This window comes from Macaca fascicularis, chromosome 11 (assembly GCF_037993035.2).
Source record: "Macaca fascicularis isolate 582-1 chromosome 11, T2T-MFA8v1.1".
Classification (NCBI taxonomy): domain Eukaryota; kingdom Metazoa; phylum Chordata; class Mammalia; order Primates; family Cercopithecidae; genus Macaca; species Macaca fascicularis.
Window position 1 is genome coordinate 50,550,023 of NC_088385.1, and position 12,009 is coordinate 50,562,031.

Here is a 12,009-nt window from a genome sequence, read left to right on the forward strand (position 1 = left end):
CAGGCTGGGCTGGGTAGAGCATGTGAGGGCTAGGGTATGCAGGACAGCATATCTGGTTGTGATGGTTTGAGGTAATGGGCCACCTAGTGGTCTGGCTGGGGGCAACAAGGCTATAAATCAGCTGTTTAGCCTTCCTTCTCAAGGTGGGACACCCCACAACCTTGGTTGGATGTTTGGATCTCCTAAGGCCAGTTTCTGGAATTCTTTAAGTAAAAGGCCTGGTTAAACATTACAAGAGCACAGAGGAACGATATAGAATGGCTATTTTCTTTGTATGACCAAAGCCTCTAGGTTAGCAGGTATAGTGTCAGCAAGGTAGTGGTGTGGATTTTGAGATCAGTGGGACAAGAGAAGAAAAAAGAAAAAATATGTGAAGAAGGAGCTGCATCCCACTCCTACTGTATTCGTTAGGACTTCTGTGGTTGAGCAGACTGAGAGGTAACAGTACATCGTTGCCAGCAAGTTGTGTTTTCTTCCTATTTTACTTGTAGAATTTTTCTTTTGGAGGACTTGAGTGCAGGTCTTAATTTTCTTTCTAGAATCTTCTCATCAGTATTTCATTCAGTGAAAATATTTTATTATGTGTTATGCTGAGAACTAGGGATGTAAAGAAAGATAAAGGAAATAAAGACTTCATGTGGGCCATTTAAACCCCATTTTTTCTTGCCTTCTGTGGGCCTCTTTCCATCAGTCATCTTTGATCCAGTAAGATAATGGTAGCTGCAGTAATACAGATCTCCAAAATGTATAATGACTGCAGACCAGCTGAATTTCTCATTCACATAAAGCCCAAGACATGGCAGGCACCTGTGTTCCAAGCAGTGACTCAGGGACCCAGAGGCCTTTTGTTTGTTGCTCTCCCCTCTTCAATACCATGTTTGCCAAACTTAACTTGCATTTGGGGTCAAGGTGGTGCTAGGGAATTAATTTCATCTGGCTGTAGGAGTAGAGCAGGTGGCATAGGCCTAGCTAATCCTAAGACTTAGTTAGATTGCTTTTCATAACTCTGCCTAGGGTAATTGGTTCAGGACCCAAATGAGCACAAATAGAATGAATCTCATAATTTTCTCTAGAAATGCTAGGGCAAAAGCATTATCTTTTCATACGTGGACAACAATGAAGAAGCAGCCCTCAGGTTCTTATGGTCATCTTGGGACAACAAAGGGTGTGTGCATGTGTCTTGGGGGAGAAAGTAATGGGAATCAGCTAGGATGAGATGCCACACTGAGGAAACTGAGCTGGGAAATAGAGGTTAATCAAGCCTTGATAATATTGTCTGAGTGCTGGATCAGGTCTTGCTTGAAGTGATTCTATTGCTTTAGGTAAACTAGATCTACATTATTTCCTGAATATCTATAATATCTGTTGTATGCAAAAATTGTTTTATTTTGAGAACAGACATGAGAAAAAAAGATGGAAAATGTGAGAAGAGGCAGGATGCAGTGGCTTATGCCTGTAATCCCAGCACTTTGGGAGGCCGAGGTGGATGGATCACCTGAGGTCAGGAGTTTGAGACCAGCCTAGCCAACATGGTGAACCCCCATCTCTACTGAAAATACAAAAAGTAACCAGGCGTGGTGGCATGTGCCTGTAATCCCAGCTACTCCAGAGGCTGAGCTAGGAGAATCACTTGAGCCCTGGAGGCGGAGGTTGCAGTGAGCCAAGACTGTGCCATTGCACTCTAGCCAGGGCTAGAAAAAAAAGAAATTGTGAGAAGGAAGCCAATAAAGAATCCTTATAATTTAACCTAGTTTTAGTTGAAGTTTCGGTTTTGTTTTTGCTTTTGTTATTTGCAACAGGAATATTCTTACTGATATGCGGAATGCCTGCTATGCTGATTTTTTGCCTATTATATCTTTTGACTCCAACAAACTAAATATACTCCTTTAAGTAATTGCAGATTCTATTTGTTTCTTGTATATATGTGTGGGTCAAATCATATATAGGTTTTAGAGCAGAAGACTTAATGGACAGTAGTGTTAATTTCAGTTTGGAGTCCTCTTGAATGAATCCCTTCATTTGTCCTTTTTTATTTCCTAGTCAGAGTCTTATGTGTAATGCCATACTTTTTCGTCTAAATTAAATCTTATTCTGAGTTTTTGCTTACCAAGGTAAGCAGAGAGTCCAATATTAATAATATTTCAAATCACCTTTTCTATCACCAAGGTTTTGCAGAAGTTCCAGGGCTACACATACTGAAAAGACTCCTTCAGCTTGTTTTTACTTCTCTACCCCTTCTCCTACTGCTACTTCAGTAATGGTTTTCTACTACTTGGGCACAATGACTCTGAGGTGCCTGGGATCTACTCAAGTCATTGTGTGCCTAATAGAGGTGGGTGGCTGCCCTACTGGCACCATTCCCCTGGGACTAGCTTAGGTTGATAACTCAGACTTCCAAAGCCATGTGTATTAGTCTGTTCTCATGCTGCTAATAAAGACTTGCCTAAGACTAGGTAATTTATAAAGGAAAGAGATTTAATCGACTCACAATTCCACATGACTGGGAAGGCCTCACAATCATGGCAGAAGGCAAAGGAGGAGCAAAGTCACATCTTGCATGGTGGCAGGCAAGAGAAAGCTTGTGTAGAGGAATTCCCATTAATAAAACCGTCAGCTGTCATGAGACTTACACACTACCACAAGAACAGCACAGGAAAGATTCGCCTCCATGATTCAATTACCTCTCACTGGGACCTCCTACAACACTTGGGAATTATTACAATTCAAGGTGAGATTTGAGTGGGGACACAGAGCCAAAATGTGTCATCATGACCCTTGATACCTTGGCCTTCACCAATATCCATGTGGTCATCCCCAAATGAGGCTCTGCCACCTTGGAGACCTAAATCCTTGTATTCTTTATGAACCCAGAAGCCCTCCGTCTATCTGAACCCTGCTTTAACAATCTTCCAGAGGTAGAGCTCCCCACATCTCCTACCTGGAAACACAAACACTTCTCCTCCTCTGAGACTGTGTAGTGTATTTCTTTGCACAGGTCTCCATATGAAAATCACTCCTAAAGAAAAGGGACCTAGAACTCTCAATAAAAAAAGTCTGGCAGTGTGGTAGAAAGGAAAATCTTCTTTCCATTCTTTTGGTGAAGAGAACACAGCAGCAAAAAGGCCAAGAAACCGAGTAGTTTCTCCATAATTCTCCCTATCACAATTGTCTGCCTCTATTTTCCACAACATACATAGGTTCATTTTATATACACTTTTTTTTTGTTTGTTTTCGTTTTTTTTTGAGACAGAGTTTTGCTCTTGTGGCCCACGCTGGAGCGCAATGGCGCGATCTTGGCTGACTGCAACCTCCAGCTCCCAGGTTCAAGCGATTCTTCTGCCTCAACCTCCCAAGTAGCTGGAATTACAGGCACGCGCCACCACGCCTGGCTAATTTGTTTTGTATTTTTAGTAGAAATGGGATTTCACCATGTTAGCCAGGTTGATCTCGAACTCCTGAACTCAGGTGATCCTCCCGCCTGGGCCTTCCAAAGTCCTGGGATTACAGGCATGAGCCACCATACCCGGCCCCTTACATACACATTTAAATGTGCTTTTATATCGTTAGAATTTTATGACATCTTAGTGTTCCTAAACCTACTGTATTTCCGGAAAACATTCTGAAGTTCTAGGCCATTTCATCTGACTTTAGCCAACATTCATAATCATCAATTTCTGTGCCCTCCCACCCTCTCCTTCTTCACATATGCAGGTTTGTGTCCCACGTTAATGCTTTTGATTGTTCTAAGCTATATTTTCTAATTTTTTGACTGTATTGAAGGTGACAGTCTATATACTGCAAGATGGATCTTATTAATAAAATAAATACACACTCAGATTTACAAATATTAGTATATCTGTGATTCAAATAATCATTTTTGACCATGTCAGAAATGTATCCCTCTTAGTGATGTTTTTCACTTCTATTGGCCTGTAAGGATTGTTGTCACTTGGTTGTCTCCTGAAACTCCTCTAAAAGAAAGTCATAAAATTCTGAATTCTTGGACCTATAGACCTATAGGAAAAGTGGCACATAATTTATCTTCCAAACAAGCATACTTAAGAAAGGAAGGGGTTACTATTAATACTTATGCAGGACAACAATTATAAACCACTACTGTCCCAGGCAAACCACATATATAGTCACCCTAAAGGGCAGAGACAATGTATTTCCATCTGACATCCTCAGGTAGTTCCAAGGTTCTTGGTCTGATTACATTGCATGGGAGAAGTCCTTTGTGAGAACAGTGAGCTGAGGGCAGTCCTTGTGTGTATATGTTTCTTAACATTTGAGGGTTGCTTATTGAGTTAACCTTTAAGTAGTTTATGGGAAATTTTTATAATACAATGCGACTCAACACTTGGGTCATACTAGTTCTGGACTTAATATTTTGCAGCACTTTTCTTGTTGTCTTTGAATGAATTTCAAGTCATGTTAACCTACCATTTTGTTCTAATGACACTAATGGCTGAAATTAGTGGTAGACGATGAGCTTGGCAATGACAGCATAAACGGTACTGCCACATCTCTCTTTTTGCTAACTTTGTATTATTTCCACCTGTGTACAGTTAGTCCACAATGTTTTATTTGCAAAGCACTGTTAAATCACCAGCATTATTATTTGACTTTTAAAGTTTATTTGTTAGTGAATTTTTTTGACACACACGTATGTTAAGAAAGAAATTCACATTTAAATCTTAAAGGAACTCTAATTGCCGGTCTTTGAAGTGCTTCATTATCAACTGCTGAATTAAATAAATAGGTCTTGGTCTAAAGCTGAAAGGACTTGCAGAAAAGGGACCCCTGAACAAAGAGTCCATGAGTCCAAAGTAAGGTCACAATTCCATTAAATACTCAAATGATAATTGACTTCAAGCACTGTCCTGCATTGCTTACAGTTGAATCTCCAGCACTTACAACTGTGTCTGGCATGTAATAGGCATGTATTAAATATTTGTTCAATGAATTAAAAAATATTCCTTATAGTGTAAGATATTTGTGGCACGTGATTTTACTCTCAAGCACTCTGTTGTTAATATGTTTTTACAATATTCTTGTCAGTATGTTGTGTGGAAGCTTGAAAATCCCTGGCTTTTCATAATCATTGATTAAATTAATCAGCAGGTTCTATGATCTTATAATTTATGGGGCTAGTATCATTTGTTTTAGTAGAAGGTTTTCCACATTCTTCTTTTAGTTATACAGTCACATTCTCCCTGACTTTCAGTTTTAACCTTTGCTTCTCTTGTGTAGGCCAAGAATCCATGGCATGATGTAATCAAATCTCTTCCCCCCCTTTTTTTAGCCTCCATCTAAAGTTTTAGCTAGGATAATGTTTCTGTTAGCCTGGTTTCCAAATGAAATCTAAAGTGCTATTTTCATAAAGGTGAGATATAAGGAAAAGTTCAATAGTTAAATCTTAAAAGAGTGTTTCTTCCTGTGCTCAGTGAGATATGTGAGAGATACTGTTTGTCCCTAGAGAGATAATTTCCAGGTAGAAATACATACATATATTTCATAACTGGCATATCATTAAAAAAGGGAATAGTAAGAAATTTTATTGTAAGATTCAGGTCTATTCTATTTTAATTGTAGTGCCTGTATGCACGTCATCTCCATTATTATTCTTAGGAAGAGAGGTAAGTAAAATAGACACAGTTTATCTCGGGAGAAGCTAGGGTGACCTATGCTCACATCTTTCTTACTCCCAAGGTTTTTCACCTTCCTCATCTTTCAGGGTACTAGTGCCATCATTTCTCTTTACCATAAATCAAAACATTTCTCTGGTGGAATTATATTAGTAGTTTTTACTTTAGTGTTCATCTTAATATATGTTTCTTCCTTAAGGTGTTTGCATCTTAACATTCTCTCTAACATTAGCATTTGTCTTCATAAATGGAATTTTAGTCATCAGGGTGAAAATTATGTTTTGCCAGGAGCCACACCAAGCTTCATTAACACATACACTGTCACCTCTCATATGCACTTGTATTTGTACTTGTACAGGGGCATGGGTGTTAAGAGTGAGGCTAAGCTGCGTGTTTTATAACAGAGACTTAATTTTTTCTTTCAAGTTTTCATGTACCTTAAACAATTAGACTTGATAAGTAAGGTTGGCCTTGGTTTTATCATCTGGCCAGTATTGGGAATGGATCTTTAGAAGCAAAGGGAAATGATATGGGATTCATGCAACTTTACCATTTGTCTTAAGTAGTTTCAGTGTGAACCAAAAACATATTTGTAAAATAAAAAGTAGCAGCTAAGTAGGGCTGTAGTTCATCTTGTTTTCATGCTAGCATAATGTACTATCTCTGAACACTAGATTCTTGGATTAGTACTATTTACTCTAGGATGATATGTGATATGAGGATCGTCTTGGACTTTATTTATGATCATTTATTTACAAAAGAGCAAAAAGAACATTGTATTGTGGCTTTACTCATAAGGCAGTCCTATGGCAAAGACTTCAGAATATAATGAGACAATAGAGATTCATAAAAATAAAGCAAAGATCCATGAATTTTGAGTTACAATGTACATTAATATTTAATAATATTTGTATTTCAGGTCAGTTGCTCCGATTAAAAATGTTTCGAGAGGATCATGGGTCATGGATGACAATGTTCTTCAGCACAATTCTCTTTCTCTTCATATTTTCTCACATATACAACACGATTCTTCTGATGGATGGAAACATGGGGTAGGTTATATTTCCCCTTTCTACTGTGGTGAGTGTTGTGTTTGAAACTCAAAATAATTTAAGAATTTTTTAGCTTATAGTAGTCTGTCTGCTTTACAAATATTCTGCCCTAAGAAGAAGGAGTATTTTGTGTATTTTTCTTAACTAAGACATTAAAGTTTTTTTTTTTTTCCAGGAAGCGTATACTGCATTACAATATTTAGATTTTGTTCTTTATCCTTTAGGACTTTTGTAGAGGGTGGTGGGAGGGCAGGTACTAATTTCATTATACTGACAAGCGGGTATAAGACTCAGGAAATCTTATTGATTTGCATATATTCAAATGATTCATAGAGTGGGGCTAAGATGAAGGTTTCCAGGTTTGCAATTTCATTGGTCTGCAATGCCTGGCTAAATAAAAGTGTTTGGTACAGGAGGCATTTTCTTTAACTCTCTTGACAGTCCTGTGAGAGAGAGACTTTTGTTATTAATAGGTTGTTTTAAAAGTGGGCCACAGCTGGGCGTGGTGGCTCATGCTTGTAATCCTAGCACTTTGGGAGGCTGAAGTGGGCAGATCACAAGGTCAGGAGATCGAGAACATCCTGGCCAACGTGATGAAACTCCATCTCTACTAAAAATACAAAGATTAGCTAGGTGTGGTGGTGTGGGCCTCTAGTCCCAGCTACTTGGGAGGCTGAGGCAGGAGAATCGCTTGAACCCGGGAAGCAGAGGTTGCAGTGAGCCAAGATTGTGCCACTGCACTCTAGCCTGGCAACAAAGCAAGACTCCTTCTCAAAAAAAAAAAAAAAAAAAAAAAAAAAAAAATTAAGTGGGCCACCCTGTATTAACTCCTAGCTTGTGATATATACTTATCAAATCAGTAAGGCATGACGATGTGCTAACAAGTAGTTGTATAATTTTTCTAAGTTTCTTCACTTCTTTCTTTCATCATATAATGAAACACAAGGATTGATCTTTTAGTATAATTTCCTCTTGGTTTGTTCTCAGTAACTTTGTTTGTTTGTTTGTTTTGTTTTGTTTCTGTTTTTTTTTTGACAGAATCTCGCTGTTGTCGGTCAGGGCTGGGGTGCAATGATACGATTTTGGCTCACTCACTGCAACCTCTGCCTCCCGGGTTACAGCAGTTCTCCTACTCAGCCTCCCAAGTAGCTGAGATTATAGGTGCCTGCAACCACGCCTGGCTAATTTTTGTATTTTTTAGTAGAGATGGGATTTCACTGTGTTGGTCAGGCTGGTCTTGAACTCCTGACTTCAGGTGATCCATCTGCCTTGGCCTCCCAAAGTGCTGGGATTACAGGCGTGAGCCACTGCGTCTGGCCTGCTCTCCGTAAGTTTTGAGGCCAGAATATAAGGAGATTGGCTTAGTATTAAAATTAGATTTGTGACAATAATAAACCACTTTAGGTATTTGTTGTGTGTTGAAATAGTTACTGAGAAAGATTTTGATCTGTTTTCCCCAATAGATCAGAAAGCTAGGTAACATCCTTTTCTTCTAAATGTAGGCTAGGCAGGATTGTTGTCCAGTTCCATGGGAAACAGGGAACTGTTTTGATGTTACATATAGATTTTGGCCACCATTGTTCAGTACTGAGAGGGAAGCTCATTTAGAATTTCATTGTTTTTCCCTCACTAAAGGAGATGAATAGCAAAGGGAAAAATACATTCACATGTTTCATATTTTAGTTTATACTAACAAGTGATAAATTCAAGAATGTGATTTGAGAGAAAATGTTCAGGCTCTAGAAAGTTATTAAAATACTTTGTAATTATTTCTTGGACTTAGAATGATAGTTTTAATAACACGTCTATTTTGAAGGCTCTCACCTATGGCTCGTCAGAATATGTCTCAGCCTTGGAGCAGTGCCTGTAATACTAGAATGGGTAGTGGTTGGAGTTACCTAACACAGCCAAAGGTTTCTCTGTGAGTTTTTTTGTACTCAAAGCACTGAGAGCAGAAGGAGAAGGAACCTATGTGAAAACTACATTTTAAAAGCAATTGCTGGAAATAATACATTATATAATATATAAAATATATCTTTTGCTAAGAAGCTGACTTTTGATATAATTCTGCTTGTTTTTTTATCTGGAGCTAATGAGGCCTGTGCTAACTGGAAATGCTTATTTTGAGGAAGGGAACAGATTTGAAATAAATAAATTAAATGCAATAAATAATTCCTTGTACTCTATAAAGCACTCAATAGCTGGAAATAAAATGAGAGCTAATAGTTGTTGAGCATTTACACCAGGCATGAATTATCTCAATTACATCTCTCAATTACTCCGTGGAATAGGAGTTATTATTATCTCCATTTTGCAGATCAAGAAACCGAGGACTAGAGAGGTTTTGCCACTTTATTGTTTAAAGAACACAGGTCTGATTGATGGTTGACCCTGTTACTCATTCACCAGATGTCTATTAGCCTTTCTCTGTATTTTGTTATTCAAGCAGAATTCGACAATTGAAAGAAGCAGGAGGTATGCTTAGGAAATAAGAGAATAGTTAGCCTACAGTTTATGTGTAGCCTAACTAAAATTGAAAGTGGTCTTTTTTATTCTCAGACTAAATACAGTCTTACAGAGTTTTATGTAACTGTTGAACTCTTCATCATTATGCCTCATCTTCATAGGAAAACATCTTTTACTGAGAGGATATATTAAAGGTGCCACATTTTAGAAAAATTCATAGCAAGGGACAAATGGTTTAATTCTGCAGAAAAAATAAATCAAGGCTGAGCATGGTGACTTATGCCTATAATCCCAGTGCTTTGGGAGGCTGAGGCAGCAGGATCATTTAAGGCTAGAAGTTTGAGACCAGTCTGGGCAACAGAGACTTTGTCTCTTACAGAAAATACAAAACTTAGCTGGGGGTGATGGCACGCCCTGTAGTCCTAGCTACTTGGAAAGCTAAGGCAGGAGGATTGCTTGAGCTTGGGATTTCCAGGTTACAGTGAGTTATGATTGTGTCACTGCACTCCAGCCTAGGTGAAACAATAAGACTCTGCCTCTGAAAAGAAAAATAAAAAATAAAAATTAAATCACCATTTATAAAAGATGTATTATTAACTTTTATGACACACATCATTTGATCAAGTGAGCACATTGCAATAGGAGTGTAAACTTGGAGGAAAATCAGTTCTTAGAGCAATTGGATACAACTGTGCTATTGGGGTTGTCCTAGTACACTCCAGGTTTTCTGAGGTATTGCTTCATCCCATGTAGCACAGGGAATAATGGAGCCAGAGAGTGCAGTAAGGACAGTGGGCACACAGACATGACAAATAACTGGTTTTATATCAGAGGATTCCTGGTACTAGAGAGGAATTCAGGATTCTTTACACTGAATCTCATTTGCATTACACTGAATTTGTGGGGAGTCCAATGTTTCTTTGTTTATGAGTCTCTCTAGGAATATTGGCCTAGAATTATTTCCAAAAGGGTTTCAAGAATTTCCTATGGTGGCTAGATCTGTGTTAATGTATTTTAGGATTCCTTTCCAAACTGGAGGAGTTCAGGACTAGAATGAATGATGAGTGACTGTAGGGTTTCCAAGGGGAAGAAGAAGTTTTCTTAGACTGGTCTGCGTTTTTTGTGCAGGTGTGCCAATTTTAGGAATGGGTATAAATTTAATCTAAGCTGGGGTCTCATGATCTCTCACTATAGAGAAAAAAATCCCTAGGTTTATCTAGACCAGAACTTCAAGAGTTTTTAGCCCAGAGTTGCCTGGCTCCTGTTTTCCTCATTACAGTGGATTCCCTGAAGTATGCACTAACTCTTATGGCTTTAGACATCTCTAGGGAGCCAAGCTGAAAGGCAGTCAGATGGAGAGGGAAAGAGGTAAGTTAGCTGGTTGAGCTAAAAAGGATCAAGACTCGAACAATCCGTATTTGTAGCACCACGAGGAAAAAACTTGTCCCAAATTTGACTCTCTTTCTGCACCTCAGTTCCTTACACCACTAAAGTGCTTCTTATTGTAACCTCATTTATTCTTTAAGTCACCAAGATGTAACTAAACTCATCATTTTATAAATGTTGAGGGTTCTGCGTGGAGAAGGTGCTGATCCTGGGCATAGTTTTGCATCTAGCCATTTTATGAGGAACTTCTTCTTTTTTTTTTTTTTTACAAGGTGGCAGACTAGGTAACCTGAAGCCTTGCCTACTACAAAATCTTTAGAACAGCTGGAAGAGATGAAGCAACTCGGTATACTCCTTTGAAATGCGTAGCTGAGTTTACCCAAAGGTCAGGAAAAATCCCAGAGGACAAAAATGCAGAAGGATCTGAAAACTGGGGCAGTAAGACTATGAACTGATAGATGAACTCAGATGCTCAGTGGAGTTGACTTAGGCACTTGAATTTTAACCTTTATGTAGGGACCAGAAACAAGGATTTGGCTCATATTAATTGAAAATAGAAGTTTCCACACAGATGGTCCTGCAAAGGGCTACAGTGGGAGCGGGGGGTGAAGTGGAAAACATGTACCTGTTAGCAGCACTGAATCATCGGATCTGCAGCAAACTGGATTTTTGCCTCATTGGAGGAAAGAATTCAGCTAAGGGACTTAAGGCAGAGTGAGAGACTGAGACAAGTTTTAGAGCAAGAGTGAGAGTTTATTAAAAAATTCTAGAGCAGGAATGAAAGGAAGTAAAGTACACTTGGAAAAGGGCCAAGCGGGCAACTTGAGAGATCCAAGTGCCCCATCTGACCCTTGACTTGGGTTTTTATACATTGGAAGGGTTCTGAGGTTTGCATTTCTTCTCCCTTGATTATTCCCTTGGGGTGGACTGTTTGCATGCTCAGTGGCCTGCCAGCACTTGGGAGGGGCTGCATGTGCAGTGTGTTTACTGAAGTTGTGTGCATGCTCATCTGAGGCATTTTTCTCTTACCAGTCAAGTGTTCCCAGAGGAAGGTCATATTACCAGTTAAACTCTGCCATTTGGTCTGTTAGTGCACATGATTGAGCCCACTAGCCCACCTTCTGAGACCTTATGGGGAAGCTGCTGATCACCAGGAGTTTGCTGTCTGTTGGGAGACTCCCTTTCCGTGGCACTGGCTGTGACCAATTATTATTTTGGAGAGACTGTTTAACAACTGCCTATCACCTGATGGTTGCCTGACATTCCTGAGGAGGGCCCTCTCCTGCCCTGCTCATGTCTGCCTAGCTACCTACTTCAACAAAACCACTAAGCACAGTCGAGCATCAAAGCAGCTTGTACTTAAACTGGGCTCTTGGGGAAAAATATCTCCCAGGGAACTGTTACCATAGGTGCAGTTTTGTGATTTTAATATGCAGTTTCCTTTGGATTTTAGAACC

At 39.2% G+C, this 12,009-nt stretch overlaps 1 protein-coding gene across 5 annotated transcripts in view; it reads left to right on the forward strand.

Annotated features, from left to right (window-relative positions):
* Positions 1-12,009, forward strand: part of TMEM117 (transmembrane protein 117) — a 570,487-nt gene that overhangs the window by 95,274 nt on the left and 463,204 nt on the right. For all 5 annotated transcript variants that reach the window (XM_074006659.1, XM_015430765.3, XM_005570622.4 and 2 more), the window contains exon 3: positions 6,568-6,700. Coding sequence is in view for 4 of the 5 variants with exons in the window: in XM_015430765.3 (XP_015286251.2) it covers positions 6,568-6,700 (133 nt within the window). In the remaining variant the exon portion in view is untranslated. The remainder of the gene's footprint in view (positions 1-6,567; positions 6,701-12,009) is intronic.